Raw genomic sequence first — 17,856 nt, forward strand, 5'->3', positions numbered from 1 at the left:
TTTTTCTTTAGATTCATCTAACCTATTTTTTCGTCGGATCACCTTCAAATGCCAAACATAGCTTGTTCCATAAATCTTTTGCTTCTTTTAATGCTCTTACTTTTTCAAACACCGAATCACTTATACAGCTAAAAATTATAGCTCTAGCTCTTGCATTAGTCTCTTGTAACTTTTTCTCATCTGAAGTTTGAGGACCACCCTATGGAGGTGTATAACCGGTTTGAATGATCTCCCAAATTCCATTATGTAATGTCTCCAAATGCGCTTCCATTCTCTCCTTCTAGTACAAATAGTTTGTGCCTTTGAATATCGGAACTTTGTAATGCATATCCTGCGCCATACCGGATCTACCTCAAGCAGTTAAGATTACTCAAGAGGAACCTCACTCTAATACCAATTGTTGAACCCAAGGCCGAACTGATAGAGGGGTTGAATCAGTCTAAACCAAAATTAATGTAGCATATAAACAATTGATCAACAACATAAAATCAACACATCAACACCAAGATTTTATACATGAAAACCCAAACAGTGAAAAAACATGGTGAGTGCCAACTCACATAAATGATCCACTATATAGAAATGTATTATAAAAGGGAGCTAACTGCTCTGGACTTGTAGACTAAGGATAACTTCTCTTGGGGCAAGATACAAAAATGACTTGCAAACCTGATGCTAACTACAACAAGGCAAGATACAATGAATTGAATTGAAAAGAAGGATCTCCCAATCATGAAGTTGTCCTTGAACACTATATAAAGCGACCAACATCAACTCACACAACTCAAACCTCATCTATCAACACACTGTCTCATACTTCTACCACAATATCAAACAACTTGCATTCATTTGAACACAACTCTTCTCCACTGCTCTTCACTAAATTTTTTTTTCTATACCCACATCACACTCTCTACCATGCTTCATGCAAAAACTCAATCACATACATTCTTTATATACAAGATAGATCATTAAATCTTAAACCAAGTCGACTTGAACAAACAAATACATCTTCAAGACAAAACACACATGTTGATCCACTCTAGGAGAAAGAGAGGACCAAAACACATCTTCCTAAGTCCCATTCACCAATCTACAATCACCAGAACAAAAATCTTAACATTGCAACATGTAACGTGTCTACAATTAACAGGCCAAAACATATTCTCCAATGCAAATCACCCTTATCCAAATCTCCACATGCTACGGTGACACTCATAACACATCGAATTACCTTCCACAAATCATATCGAGACCAAAAGGTAAGATTAGCATATAATATCACAATTGGCAATGAAACATACTACAACTTTCGGAGAACACAAAGATATATTTAGACTATTCAGACCACAAAACTAACATATCCACAATGTCAAAAACATAACCAAAGAAGATAGCAACATCAGCAACACTTCTTGGACTTGAACACTTTTGAAACAACCAATAGAATAACTGCAACATCAATGTAGCAAGATATCTATGCATCATAGACATTCTAGACCAACAACTACCGGAACAACAAGTTTGACATCAATGACAACCACAACAATACATACTTCCAACATAAACATCATACTAAAATCCACATGAACATGTCTTGTCATTTCTCCTAAACAATGAATTGATCACCTTACCAAAAAAAGATTATTTCAAGAAGACCTAGATGAAATTGTCCATCTCTACTATATTGTTCTTACTGTCACACCTCAGGACACTCAAATTGATTCAAAACCCTAAGCAACCAAAATTGAAATGTAGTCAACAATGGATAAGTACACATCAACACCACCCTATCAACCAACACCATATGTTGGAAGGATGGACTAAAGGAGCTCTATACAAGTGGTTCATAAGGCACAACACTTGATAAAAGTTTTCCAAATGGGATAATGAACTAAGTTGGATTGATCTTGGGGGAAACTCAATCATCAAATAAAATAGAGTCAAAATAGTACTATGTGTGTGACATCTACAAAGTTCTAATGATTCACCACTATGAGCATGTTGGTGTATTAATTTCACTTTCATGATGACTCAAAAGATAACAATAAATAAGAAAATCCTCTTTAAATTTTTAGGGGAAGCTCCATGATTTAATCTACTCTAGAGTCTAAAACAAAAAACAAATATACTAATACAATAAAAATACAATTTATTTTTTGGGTTTCTCTATAAAGATAAAATGAATAAACAAACTTGACCTATCTATTTTAATATTATAGGTTAGTTAGAGCACAAAAAATTGAGGAATTTGTATTCTTACCAATGAATTTTCTCAATTTCTGAAATTTAAAATGTAAACAGGAATACTATGCAAAAATTAAAACAAAGATTATTGGATTTCTATCAGCGATTAATTAATCTTGAGATCAACATAAAACATGGAAATAATAACACCTATAAGAAGAATGAATGAAGACAATTAATTACCATGAAGCACTTAATTTACTTCATAGATTCAAGCATTGATGTCAAACAAAGTTAATATAGATTTTCCTATTAATTGGATTCTTCCTTGAACAATTACAACCCTTGTAATTGGACTTAAATGAAAATCTTAGCGACGTACAAGGAAACTTCAACTTCACATTCTTTATACAAATACACAACAATTTAATTGAATTCAAACTTGAGTGAATTTGCAATTTAAGTCTTACAACAACTCCCATTACATTGTATGTGTAAAAGTTTATAATTTTCTAGTCACATCATATAAAAAATAATATAAAATATTAATTTATGTATATTTTTGCTCATCTTGAGAATCCATCTAAATCAAGGATTTTGATCTTTTGATTGTCTTTAATTTGTTTTAATTGATCCTCAATCTTAGCTCGAGCATCTCTTTGAATGAAAAAGCTCAAATTGAATGTGTTTTCTTTTTTATTTCACTTTATTTTCTTTCCAATCTTCACTTGAGTTCATGTACTACCTTGGATATCACTTTCTCTTTGTTTCTAACTTTGTCTTGATGAGAAAAACATATCATTTAGTTTCCAAATGCTATTGTTTTTATTTTTTTATGATTTTCATCAAGGGTTTTGTTATGCGAACATCAATAATAAATTGGGCATGGGCACTGGTGCTTTTTGATCATTTTTTTATTATTTAAAAAAAAATTAAAATTGCTCCATTTTTGTGCTTAGCACATCAATCCAAAAACATGGTGAAAAATAGAAAAGAAAAAACAATTTATTTTCTTAAAAATAGAAAGATTCATCTCTAGACTTCAATGAAACATGTCTTGAGTATGGGACCCTCTAAAGTGACAACTTTATGCTTGGTAGATGATCCTCGTGTACGATTTCGTCTCAAGGTCTCAAAGAAGATTTGTCTTAGCCTCAATCATTCTTGCTTGTGACTATTGTCTACCACCATGGTTATTTTTAAATCTCACTCTTTCTTTTCGCTGCTAATACTACAATTGAAGCCTCTTTCAAGATTCATAACATCATAATCTTCATGACAAGCAATGTACATATATCGTTAGTAAAAAGAGATAGAGCAACACTTAATGATTTAACCACTTAGATAGAAAAGATACATAGTTGACATTGATTGACAAGAATGACTTTATTTTTGGCTATAGATATGATTAATCACAGTTTGTCAAGTGTAGCAAATTTGGGTACCAACAATGCAATGAGTGCTAAGTGGACCGTTTTATGCTCATGAAATGAGATCTTGTGAACCAATATTCATGAATATCGAATGAGTCAATAAGTTTGATTCAAAAACTACACAATTGAATCTTGATAAAATATCACATAATAGATTTTGTAAATGTCTCTATCAAAATTGCCAAATTCTATTTGTGACAGAATAATTACTCATTCATAAATAATTGTCCGCAAATGGGATTAACGGATTAGCAAGATGGTCCACATTTTGTGATCATTGATTTTATTGTTGGACCTTAAAAATGCAATTTCAAAAATTATGGCTCACTTAAGATCATTTGTCACCCTAAATTTGTGATCCTTATGTTCATTATGTTGTGATCTTCCTCTTACACCATTGTTGTGTTCCTCCCTTTATCCACACCACAATTTAGGAATGCTGAGATCATCAACATACAAGTTTGGTTTGACATGGTTACCATTTGGCCATAAATGTCATGACAAGATCTAGGGTTGATAAAACCCTCCTCATAAGGAGCCATCGAGATTGCCTCCTATTTTGGAAATATAACCACATCAATTTGTCAAAGTACTATATAAAATGGATTGGGGTGGTTGGAAACGAATATCCTAGAAGGTGATTGCATATGCAAAGCCTCTATGTATTAATCCAACATGACTCTTAATCCATCCAACATGGCTAATGTTATTTCTCCTTTAGAACACAATGATGAAATGTGCTTTTAATCCGTCCTTTAATTGAAACTTCAAGGAACAACTATCAATAATAGGCCCTACATGAGCATGCTTGGGGGAGTCATCAAAGTTGTGGTGTGTTTGATAGTCAAATACAACAATCTCATTGATTACACTTAAACTGACATCGAACTTATGATCATTTTTCTTTCTTTAAATATATGTGAATTGTTGAACACAAAGTACCACTGAGAGGTGGGTGAATCAGTGGTTCCTAAACTATTTCCTCTTTTAAGGCAACTTTAGAATACCAGTTGTTATCTTAAGCACTAACCAATCAAACCAGTAAAACAAATGGGGAGACCAAAGAAGACAATCACACAAATGCACTCCACAACACCAAATGTACGAGGAAAACCCAATATGGGAAAAACCTTAGTGATAAATGTTGCTGGAGACTACTGCTCCAATCTAGCCTCACAAGTGAAACATTGAATTACAAAGATTTAGGGCACCAACCCCTGCACCAAGCTCCAAGTTGGTGAAGTATAATAAAATACAATTTAGATACGGTTATGGCTTCTTGTTGCAAATGAGTTCTGCAACTCTTGATCAAATATGTTGTTGTCGGTTGACAGTCTTCTTCTTCTTTACCGGATCTCACACTGTCGATTGTGAGATCACTCTCTGATTCTTGGCCTCTCTTCTCTCTCTCTCTCACAGTCTCACAACTCACTGTGTCACACTTGGATGTCACCTTGCTCAACTACACCTTACCGGTTTGCTCGACTATTGAACTTGCTACAGTTATACCGATACTCAATTACTACCGGCTAAACCCTCTCACCGATATGCTTGTTGACTCACTCTACAACTTTCTTAGAATAAATTCTAAGGAAGATGATTTTTATCTACTCTCAAGCTCTCTTCACTCTTCTTCTCCTCCTCAAGCATCAATCTTTTATGTTTCGAGCTTGTATATTTATAATCATGGATTCCCGCCAAGTATGCATTTCAAACGTTGTAGTGTTAGGTTTTCCTTTTCCAGCTCAATCTAAATCCCCTTTGATACGATCTGCTTTTCAGGGATATGATCTTTATGACAACGATCAATCACCAGCCGAACTTCGCATTCCAATGTGCATTTTCTAAATCTAGAGGTCTACACCACGCTTTTCTGCTTTTCTCTATCACCCGCCATTAATGGCTTTGTTGTTTTCTTCACCTAACAAGTACGAAGATCAAATCTTCTTGCCAGATCAGTGTGATTTATTTTCCAGCTTGCCTTCCTCAAGCTGCAATCTTTTGGCATCCTCCGTGACTTGCGAGTTCCTCATAAAAGTCGACCTGCTGCAAATTTGTTACATCGATGCACACTCCACCAACTTGTGCAATACCTCCACCTGGCATCAAGTTGTCATGCTTGTCGACATCCACCTTTGATTGGATTCCTATGTCGGTTTGACATACTTTGTCGACCCAAGTTGACTACCGATTTAGTCTATGTTACCGGTATGACCATCAAACATCCTTTATGTTTTGTTTACCGGTTGTTGTGCCTTTATAGCACACAAGCAACCTTCATCCTGGTTTATGCCTTACTGGTAAGCCTTTTTTATCGATAGATGACCCAAGTCATGTGTACCAGTAGCCTTTCTTCTGTCTGCTCACTCTAATGTGTATTGTCATCATATCGCTCACCACTTACTTACCGATGACCTTGCCAAACCGGTTGACATCAATGACAACTTAATGCCAAATTGCCAACAATGCCCAATGTTAAGAGGCATGTGTTATGTAGTTCACAATCTATATTTCAATCCATATATTTGGTATCTTATCTATTTACATTTTGATGTGTGTGATGACAAAGGTTGAAATATGTTAATATATTCACAAACAACAATTGCCATTTTCAAAATGTGATTTAAGTTTTGTAATATATTTTGATATTGATGCTCAAGAAATAATTAAATAAGAGCAAATAAAATGAAGATAAAATTGGATATGAAAACATAAACAAGATCAAGACACAAAACACAAGATTTATAGTGGTTCACCATAAAGGCTACATCCACTCCCAACCAAGGCAATATCTTTATTCACAATTATCAAATACATCACATACAATCTATATTCATTCCTATATTCAAATGTTTAACTCTTCGAATATGAAAATACAGGGAAAAGAAGAAAAGAATAGTCATGACTGTTGGACTTCACATCCTCAACAATCTCCCACTTGAAGTCCAACCCATACAACCACAAACAATGATATCCCCTAGATTTTTATTATTTACATAATTAGGCCCAAATAGGCTCTACAAGACTTAAGCTATTCCAAAATTTGTTAACAGATACTCTAAATGAGTCTTCTCCAAATGAGATCAATTGTTCAAACTCAATAGAATCACAACTTGGTACCATGTCCTAAAACATACTGCAATCAAGCAGTCTTACCCCAAAAAATTTAACAACTTGCACATTGTCCACATTGAAGGTCAATGTATTTGTGGAACAAACATTGCCAAGCACCAGCACCAGAGCATCCTTATCTATAGCACTGCTTCTAGCAAATTCTAATCCAACCTTCCCAAAATCCATGATTGCAAGAGTCTTTCCCACTTGTCACACACCTACATATTTATTCCCTTGCCACTTACTATGTTTTATAGAAGCGCAAGCTTGGGGTACATTCTAAGCCATGGTGACAAGAACTATGACATGCTTTATAACTACTTAGGCATTATTTCAAATGGTACACAAGCCCCGTTAAGATACCCACATCTTGCATATGCCATGACAATAGCAATCCACAAGATCACATTCTTTTCAACATAAGATCATTTTTTTTCATCTACATTCAAAACTTCAATATTGGTTGCCTCTAAGATGATGCTATTAAGAAATGCATCATTCTATAATAAAATGAACTACTTTGCCAATACTAGTGAGATATTTTTCCATTGAATCTCTATTGCTCTAATAGTCTTATCAATGGCCCAAACAAGCTCATATGCCACAACAATGTCACTCAAATATTTCACCTTCTCTACTATTGCTTTGGTTTGTTCATAGACTACACTCGTTGTATCTCCAACTTTTCGTTGCTTGGAAGTCTCTCTAACACAAGCTATTACCTTTAGATCTTGACCAAGGGCATAGGCTACTTTATTTGAAACACTCATTTGCTTATGTCAATATAAGCCTTCTCTCTGAATGACCGAGAATTATCCATGGAATATTTAAATTGACCAGTGTCCCTATACTAATCTCATCTAAAAAGGCAACATCTTTCCTTACCCAACAATTTTGTGCAACAACAAAAAAAACAGAGCATAATAAGCTATTCACTAGTGCAAGAAACACAAATAGAGGACTAACATCAACAACATTTTTAGATGGCACTTCTGCTATGACCTTGGTCACTATATCCTTGTCGATCATAATCCTCCAAAATACAAAGTATGTGAGTAGTACAACATCCACCTTGCGCAAAACCAAATTTGAGCCCAACGTACTCCTAGATCTACTTTCAATATAGCCTTCTCATATCTTGCTTTGACTTCTTTTGCTAGAACCTTTGAAAATCCCTCTGTCATCCCAATCTTTTGTGGAGCAGAAGATGAGATGACATCCACATTTTATGTGACAACATTCCTCTGATTCAACACAACATTTGACACAATCGAAGAGGACTATGAAAAGCTTGAAAGCATTGATCTTCTAGTTTGCTCTGGTCATTCAATTTATTTCAGTGTTTATCCTATTTCATTTTCACTTATGCTTCCAAATTTCTCTTTCTCTGCCACATTCTATGAACCTTCTTCATTCTCAAAAGAAGAAGCTCCTTCTTGTGGAGGCTCAATTTTTTTCTCTATAGCCTTGATCACCTATGGTTTCTTCCCACCAAAGAGAATCTTCTCCATCAAGAAGGGATTCATTTCTTCGAAGAAAGGGTTATACCTTCCTCGGCACCATCTCTCAACCCCTTGTAAGCAACGACAAGCTTCTCCCACTTGTTTCGACACTGCTAAGCATCATAGTAGAATTGATCATTCCTCAAAGCCTCTATAATTTCATCCAAGTCTTTCTACATGGCAATCAAGTCCCTTTGGAACTTCTCGTCTTCCTCTACAATTTTTGGACAATCATTGTCCGCCAATTTTAGATCGATTTCCTTCCTCTCTAAACTTGGCCCACTTTTCAAGCCATCTATTTTCACCATTTTTGTTTCTTCAAACTATTCAAATTCAGACCCCTCTGCTATTTTTTATTTCCCCAAGCCACACAATGGATTCAACTTGGACCTCCTTCCCCTTCTGATGCTTCTTCATAATCAACCTCAATGTTTCCTCTTTCTCCCTCTTCAAGGCCTCCTTGCACATAACATCTACATAGGTTCGAGCTGCAACATTCGAGGTTTTCTCCCCTACTGAATCTGCCAAATCCTCATCCTCATGGCCTCTGATGAAAAATCTACCGCCCTCACGGAGTGCCACGAAATCTAGGCCACCATTATAAAGGCTCATATCATAGGCCTCCCACTCCTAGCAACTTTTCACCTGCCTATCCACAACCACTCTGGGCTTCTTTTGCATCTTTCAACCTCTTTTATACTTTAGATCCTATTTTATCTTTCTTTGCCAATGAGTTCATGGTTGCTCAAACCATTTATACTTGCTATAGTTGCATCAAGAGTTGAGAAAGAAACAGATCTAACATCTTCTTCTTCAACCAAATCCTCTTCTTCATTTGACTAATCTATTGTTTTCTTATAATTCCAACAATTCTTTTTGGTGTGACCTCACTTGCCACAATACCAGCAACCACCATCTCTAGGTTTGTAGTTTGACCTTCCTCGTGATTTCTCATGATCTCTTTCACTCTTCCCTTCTTCATCCAACCAATGTACACGACGCACAAAGGTGGATCGCCAAATGTCTTTTTTGTCATTTTTCAAAACGCGTATTGGTGAGTCGACATGCCCTTCAACCTTGGCAACGACAACACCTTTCATTTCTGGCCTCTAGTCTATGTTGCTGTCAAATTCCAACATACTAAGGAATTCATCAATAATTGAATCAAAACATCATCTTAACAATCCAAAAGCCTCTTTTGAGCAGCCAAAATTCCACACAAAGGCAAATCTGAAGTAGGATGATCAACTCCCACTTCAGCATGTCTCTTTATTATATAGAAACACCCAACTCCAAGATCCAGCACCCAATCATCTTCCATATCTGCTCTCCTTGGCTCCAACCAAGCTCTGATACCAATTGTTCATTGAATAAGAGCAAATAAAATGAAGATAAAATCAGATATGAAAACATAAACAAGATCAAGACATGAAACACAAGATTTATAATGGTTCACCATAAATGCTATGTCCACTCTCAACCAAGGCAATATCTTTACTCACAGTTATCAGATACATCACATACAATCTGTACTCATTCCTATATACAAATGTTTAACTCTTCGAATATGAAAAGACAGGGAGAAGAAGAAAGAAATGGTCGTGATTGTTGGACTTCACATCCCCAACAGAAATCATTATGGATGACTGGATTATGATTTGTAACCTCGATGCTCTATAGATATCATGTAAATTTATATTAATTGAACCATGTACATATCAAATGTGATCTCAACGGATCTGTGAAGAAAATAATCACAGATCTACCATTTGAAATTCATAAGCTTTAATGAAAAATTGCAAGATTATGAATATGCTGCTATTTTTGAGATTAAGATATATTATGCAGAACCTCAACTTAGCACAAGAGGCCATTAGTCTTTTTATGTTTACGTATCATTAAGATTTAAGTTTTTAGGTGAAAGAAAGCTATGACATTGCATTTTAGCATAAATTTATATCTGAAATTTTAACAAATGAGCTAAAAATTCAACTTCAAAGTGTTCAGAGTGTAGAGGTGGTAAAAAGATCTCTCAAAATCACGTCTATTGTTGTTGCACTACCAGGGAAATTATTGTATTGTGGAAATCAAATTCTTAAAACCAAGGATTCTGAGAGGATGACAAAATTAATTTCAAGAAATTTCAAGTCTTACACCCCCAGGATTAAGAAGAGAATCTCTAACTATCCAACCCTGCAAAGTCAAAGATCCATGAAAAAATTAGATTTTAAAAATAATTTTAATACATAAAGAAAACCTATTTGCACAATATGCGTTTACCTGAATTGCAGCCTTTTCCTTGAATATTTTATAATGAGCCGAAGAGTTTTTGCAACTTGAGAATATTGCAGACCCAATAGCACCTTCTGCCAGCAATTCAGCATCCATAGCACACAAAGTATTATCAAAAATATTTTCAATGGTACTTCTTTTACAACTCTTCTGAGATGCCCTGTCCAAAATATGCAACAGCATATATGCCTGCAAGATCGAAAAAGATGTCAAAACTGATTGAAATGAATTGATGGCTAAATTTCTTAATAAAAATATGTAGCTCATATCGTAGCTGTACCTGAAAAGCCCCTTCCATAACATCCTCCGAAGTAGCAGCTTCTTTAAGAACAACATATGCTCGTTTTCTTCTTCTATTAAATGTGATGAGGTAATTTTTATCCTGTAATAGTTATGACATTGTAATGTTCACTTAAAAAACCTTCACTAAGATAAAACACTAAATTCAACACGGTACATGAGCAACTTCATTTCTAAACAGCTGGCATTTAATGATTGAGAAGGTAATAAGGTTGTTTTTCAACATTAGTGCTTAATACCAATCATACAACAATCTATTACTGCTAGTGAATTAGCAGCTTCTTTTTTATATCCAGAAATTCTTCCGGCCATATGTCATGATATCCATATTGTAAAAGTTATTGCAATTTCCAATTTAATAAACAAGTTATATGCTAGATAGTGTATTTCTGATTTTGGTATTATTATTATGACAATAATATTATCGTCTTTCTTTTCTGCAGGTCTGAAGGATGAACATGTATCGATTTCAATGTCTTCCTTTTCTTTTGAATGATGTATATATAGCAAGGCAGCCACGATCAAGTGGCACCTTGATCGGACATGTCTTTTAGACATGTCCGACCAAGATGTCACTTGGTCGTGACTGTCTACCAATTCTCTTCGGTGTGTATGATAACTAATCGGGTGCCATTTGTATATGTTAACAGATCGATATAAACACACTCGATAATGAATCGGTGTCAAAGCAAATGATAATGGATTATAAACACACCCGATAATGAATCGGTGTCAAAGCAAATGATAATGGATTATAAACACACCCGATAATGAATATGTGTCAAGGCAAACAATAACAATAACTAATAGCATTATATGCTGTCGGGTTAATACCCCGATAGTATATTAATGCCGATTCATAAATGAATCGACATTAATATGCTATCGGGTTACTAGCCCGATAGCATTTAGATCGACGCTTAACTGTGTTAAGCATGTCGTCGATCTAATCCATCTTTATCCAATATCAATATCATAATCAAGATCAAAGGTTACAGTCTGATAAACATATTCAGTTCGGAAAGCATAAATCAGATAACCTAATAGTATAGATGAGTAAACCAAAAAAGAATAGAGGAGATTAACGAGTTAGGAAAATCTTATCTTGCAGAATCTACTAATGCATTAACACTCCCTCTTAGCTTTGGAAGATAGATAAAGTAACCTGCATCACATTTCTTTTTCCATAATGTCAGTCTCTAAGAATATATATCATCTATACATATGATATGATGTATCATCAGGACATAATATACAAATATAAAACATCACTCTAAGCATATGACATAGAGTATCACCTAATCATGTGATATAAAAGATTTATCATTTCATTATGACAAGATATCACCTAAACACGTGATATCAGTATTGCCTAAACACGCAATACTAAGGATAAACATATGAAGATGGTTAGATTCTCATCTTATCCAGGTTGTGATATGTGCACAAACATTTTATACAAATATTTTATCACAACACCATCATGGCACATCCATGACATACCAGAAATCCAATCATGATAACTGGTTTAGAGAATCATAAGATCATCACCTTATGATGTCTACATACAAGTGTTCATAATCTGAGAGATCGTCACCTCTTAGATATGAACACAGGGGGTGAAACCCAGAATGTCCCAACATGACAAAAGAAGTTTACACATTAAACATCTTATTTACAAAGCAGATTACCTTTCTATCATACCTAAACCTTTTCTGAAGTGATCAACCTTCACTCTGGAAAGTGGTTTGGTCAGAATATCTGCAGTCTAATCTCCTGTGCTAACATATTCTAATTTGATCACATTTTTGTCTACCATGTCTCGCACTTAATGGTATGGAATCTCAATATGCTTGGATCTGTCATGAAATACTAGATTTATAGAAAGCTTTATGCAGCTCTAGTTGTCACAATGGATGACAGTGGGTTTCATAGGTTCACCAAATAATCCCACAAGCAACTTCCTAAGCCATACTGCTTCTCAAGCAGCCATGGAAGCTGCAATGTACTCGGCTTCGGTGGAACTCTGAGCTACAGAAGATTGTTTTCTGCTGATCCAAGATATCATGGCTGATCCTAAACTGAAGCAACAACCTGAAGTGCTTTTCCTATCAGTCACACTCCCAGCCCAATCTGAGTCTGTAAATCCGTGTAGGTCTAGATTGACTTTCTCATATTTGAGACCAAGGTTTAGAGTACCTTGTAAGTATCTCATAATGTGTTTCACTGCAATCAAGTGAATTTCCTTAGGCTCGCACATAAACTGACTTAAGGCATTGACAGCATAACAGATATCTGGCCTTGTATTCACCAGATACATCAGGGACCCAATCATCTGTCTGTAGAGTGTAGGATCAGTGGATTGTGACTCTGTTGCTGCTTCCCTAAGTTTATGTAAATTTGTTTCCATGGGAGATGTCATAGGTCTGCAGTTATGCATTTTGAATCTCTTCAAAATGTCTAAGGTATACTTTCCTTGGTTTAGTATAATATTGTCAGAATTCTGCCATACTTCTAATCCTAGGAAGTAATGAAGGATTCCTAAGTCCTTCATATAAAATTCTTTGGATAGATCATTCTTGCATTGATCTATAAGATGATCATTTCCTGTGATTAATAAGTCATCAACATATAAAATCAACATTAGCATATCATCTTTATTTCTTTTGTAGTAGAGATTAGGATCTGCATCATTTATATAGAAGCCTAGTCCTGAGAGATAGGTGTCAATTCTTTCATACCAGGCCCTAGGGGCCTGTTTAAGCCCATAGAGAGCTTTCTTGAGTCTACACACATGAGACTTTGCATCATAAATTTCAAACCCTTCAGGTTGCTCTAGGTAGACTTCTTCTGAGATCTCACCATTTAGAAATGTTGTCTTAACATCCATTTGGTGTACCTTCCATCCTTTTGCTGCTGCAATGGTTAATACAGCTCTCACTGATGTATACCTGGCAACGGGTGCAAAGGTTTCTTCATAGTCTATTCCCTCCCTTTGTGAGAATCCTCTAGCTACAAATTTGGCCTTGTGTTTCTCAATATTGTCGTCTGCAGCATGTTTGATTTTGAATAACCATTTAGATGAAACCACAGATTTCTTGGTTGGCCTAGGAACAATCTCCCAAACATCATTTTTCATAATGGATTGATACTCTTCAGACATGGCATCCTTCCATACTTGATGTTTAAGTGCATCTGATACATTGTTTGGTTCAGTTTTAGAAAGATTATTCATAAGAGCAACATAGCTAGTGAATTTATTAGGTCTTTTGCTTTCCTTGAAGGTTCTTGAAGGAGCAGCAAACTTCTGAGCTTCTGCTACAGTCTTGGTGGCCCATAGAAGTCTTTTCTTGAGGTTTTCTATAGGTGGGTTTGAAGTTTCACCTATGGTTTCCTCAAGATTCTCCCTCTGAAGCTCAGGATTGGGGTCTTCTTCTATGTTAGGAGTGGGGATATAAATTTCAGGCTCTATTGTACTTAGGGCTCTTTTGAAGGCTAAGTCTTCTTCAAAGATTACATCCCTACTAAGTTCAATATTTCTCTGACCATGTATATATATTCTATAGGCTTTGGATTTTTCGCTATATCCTACAAGTATTCCCCTTTTTCCAGAAGGTTCTAGTTTTAGTCTTTTCTCTTTAGGTACATGTATATAGACAAGACACCCAAATATCCTAAGGTGGCTGATATCTGGCTTTAGTTTGGTAAATACTTCCTCAGGAGTTTTATCTTCAAGATGTGAGTGAGGACATCTGTTTTGGATATACACAACAGTGTTAGTTGTTTCTACCCAAAGATTGATATTTAGATTCTGATCAAGAATCATGGCTTTGGCAGCTTCTACAATTATCCTATTTTTCCTCTCAGCTACCCCATTTTGTTGAAGATTATAAGGTATTGTTAGCTCCCTCTTAATCCCTAAGTTTTTACAAAAATCTCTAAATAATTCTGATGTGTATTCCCCCCCATTATCAATTCTTAGGGTTTTGATTTTATTACCTAAGTAGTTTTCTGTCAGTGATTTAAACTCTTTAAACCTACTAAGGATCTCTTCTGATTCTTTACACTTCAGAAAGTAGATCCAAGTTTTCCTAGAGTAGTCATCAACAAATATTACATAATACAAACATCCTCCTAGAGAAGGAGCAGACATAGGTCCACATACATCAGAATGAACTAATTCTAATACTTTGCTCTCGTTTTCCTAGTAATATTATGGAAGGCACCCTTGATATTTTTACCTAGGGCACATCCCTTGCATGCCTCTGAATGATATTGCTGTAACTTAGGTAAACCTGTGACAAGGTTTCCCATAGATGACAAAGCTCTATAATTCAGGGGGCCTAGTCTTATATGCCAGACCTCATTTGCATTTGTTGCTTCGTGAATCAGGGCTAGGTTGGGCTCTGTGCACAGCTCATACAAATAGCCTCGTCTTTGACCAATGACTTTAGCTTTCTTGATGGAAGAATTTTTCGGCCAAGCCAACACCTTGTTCTCCATGAAGGTTACTCTGTATCCGTTATCTTCTAGGGCTGATATGGAGACTAGATTTCTCTTGATGCCGGAGACATACAGTACTCCTTCGAGTTGCAATGATATACCTGTCTTCAGTTTGATGGTGCAGGAACCAATTCCTCTAACTGGATGTGAGGAATCATCTCCGATGGTTACTTCCTCTTCATTATCCTCTGTCATGGAGTCTAGCACTTCTCTAAACCCTGTAATGTGTTTGGATGAACCACTATCGATCACCCAGGAGTTAGACTTATTTGATGCATGGCTTGTAAGTGCTGAGTAGAGGACATAGTTCTGGGAGTTATCTTCTCTTTTTTATTTTCCTGCTCTGGCATGGCTTGTTTGGCTCTCTCTGGACATTTTGCAACAAAGTGCCCGAACTTATCGCACCTATAGCATTGAATATGTGATAGGTCTCTCTTTGAAGTGTTCTTGCCTTGATGACCCTTCCTTTTCCTAAATTGCTTCTTCTTGGTTGTTTTATTTGTGTTAGTATTTAGGACTTGAAGGTCTTCATCTATGTTCTTTTGTTTTACTCCCATCTTGTTCAATCTTGATTCTTCTTGGAGACAATCGTCCTTTAATCTTTCAAACTTAGGATATTTGGACCTTGCACTGATGCCTTGGACGAATGTACTCCATCCACTAGGCAACTCATCTAGAGCAATGAGTGTTAACTCTTTGCTTTTGATCTCGTAATCCAGAGTTGCTAGTTCCTCTCTTAGAGTTGATATCCGCATAAAGTAGGCGTTGATTGTCTCCCCCTTGTTCATGGTGATATGATTTATTTCTCGTTTTAATGCCAGAGTTCGACTTGCATTCGATATCTCAAATGTGCTTTCAAGTGCTTTGAACATTTTATAGGTTGTCTGATGTTTTCTTATGATGGGCATTATGTTGTTTCTCACCCCATCAACTATTATTTTGATGGCTTTTTCATTTCCTTCAATCCATGCGGTTTTGTCAGGTTCATTTTCAGGTTGATCATTTTTAGTTTGAACAAATGAATCCACTTTGTTCTCTTTTAAGATCATCTGGATTCTGAACTTCCAGACTGAAAAATCATCGCCACCTCCGAGTATGTCTTCGAATCGAATAGCGCTGGCCGTTGGAGAAATGTGATGTAGTATATAACCTTGTTCTTAAATTATTCACAAAATTGAATAGCCTCAAGTTCGATCAACTTGGCTCTGATACCATGTAAAAGTTATTGCAATTTCCAATTTAATAAACAAGTTATATGGTAGATAGTGTATTTCTGATTTTGGTATTATTATTATGACAATAATATTATCATCTTTCTTTTCTGCAGGTCTGAAGGATGAACATGTATCGATTTCAATGTCTTCCTTTTCTTTTGAATGATGTATATATAGCAAGGCAGCCACGATCAAGTGGCACCTTAATCGGACATGTCTTTTAGACATGTCCGACCAAGATGTCGCTTGGTCGTGATTGTCTACCAATTCTCTTTGGTGTGTATGATAAGTAATAGGTGCCATTTGTATATGTTAACATATCGATATAAACACACTCGATAATGAATCGGTGTCAAAGCAAATGATAATGGATTATAAACACACCCGATAATGAATCGGTGTCAAGGCAAACAATAACAATAACTAATAGTATTATATGCTATCGGGTTAATACCCCGATAGTATATTAATGTCGATTCATAAATATGCTATCAGGCTAGTAGTATATTAATGCCGATTCATAAATGAATCGACATTAATATGCTATCGGGCTAGTAGTATATTAATGCCGATTCATAAATGAATCGACATTAATATGCTATCGGGTTACTAGCCTGATAGCATTTAGATCGACGCTTAACTGTGTTAAGCATGTCATCGATCTAATCCATCTTTATCCAATATCAATATCATAATCAAGATCAAAGGTTGTAGTCTGATAAACATATTCAGTTCGGAAAGCATAAATCAAATAATCTAATAGTATAGATGAGTAAACCAAAACAGAATAGAGGAGATTAACGAGTTAGGAAAATCTCATCTTGTAGAAGCTACTAATGCATTAACACATATAGCACCCACCTCACTGGACAAATGTGGCATGGTTAGCCAACAGACCCTTTTTGAAGTAGCAGCTTCTTTATGAACAACATATGCTCATTTTTCTTCTTCTATTAAATGTGTTGAGATAATATTAATCCTAGAATAGTATGGCATTGTAATGGGTCCACTTCAAAAGCCTTCGCTAAGATAAACAGATGACCAATTTCGTGTCCAAACAGCTGGCATTAAATGATTGAAAGGGTAATTAAATTAAAATTTCAACATTAGTACTCAATAGTGATCATGGACCTATCTATTAGTGCAACTAGGTATAAAGCATCACTTTGTGCATAACCCTAAAATTATAAGGTATATTCTTTTAGTGAGTCCATAAAAATGTTCCCTCCATCCAAACAGATTCAGTAAATACAACACAATAATCTCTAGAGTTTTTACATAAGTGCAAATAACCTAGATTTTGAATTGCAC

The 17,856-nt window shown here is 35.6% G+C and overlaps 1 protein-coding gene across 1 annotated transcript in view; it reads right to left on the reverse strand.

Annotated features, from left to right (window-relative positions):
* Positions 1-10,121: 10,121 nt before the first annotated feature.
* The window catches only part of LOC131076136 (protein root UVB sensitive 6), a 153,607-nt gene continuing 145,872 nt past the window's right edge, over positions 10,122-17,856 (reverse strand). Inside the window, exons 11-13 of the mRNA XM_058013199.2 lie at positions 10,809-10,910; positions 10,517-10,717; positions 10,122-10,429 (exon numbers count right to left, since the gene is read on the reverse strand). Of these exons, the coding sequence (XP_057869182.1) occupies positions 10,370-10,429; positions 10,517-10,717; positions 10,809-10,910 (363 nt within the window). The 3' untranslated portion in view covers positions 10,122-10,369. The remainder of the gene's footprint in view (positions 10,430-10,516; positions 10,718-10,808; positions 10,911-17,856) is intronic.

Source organism: Cryptomeria japonica, chromosome 10, assembly GCF_030272615.1.
Source record: "Cryptomeria japonica chromosome 10, Sugi_1.0, whole genome shotgun sequence".
Lineage (NCBI taxonomy): Eukaryota > Viridiplantae > Streptophyta > Pinopsida > Cupressales > Cupressaceae > Cryptomeria > Cryptomeria japonica.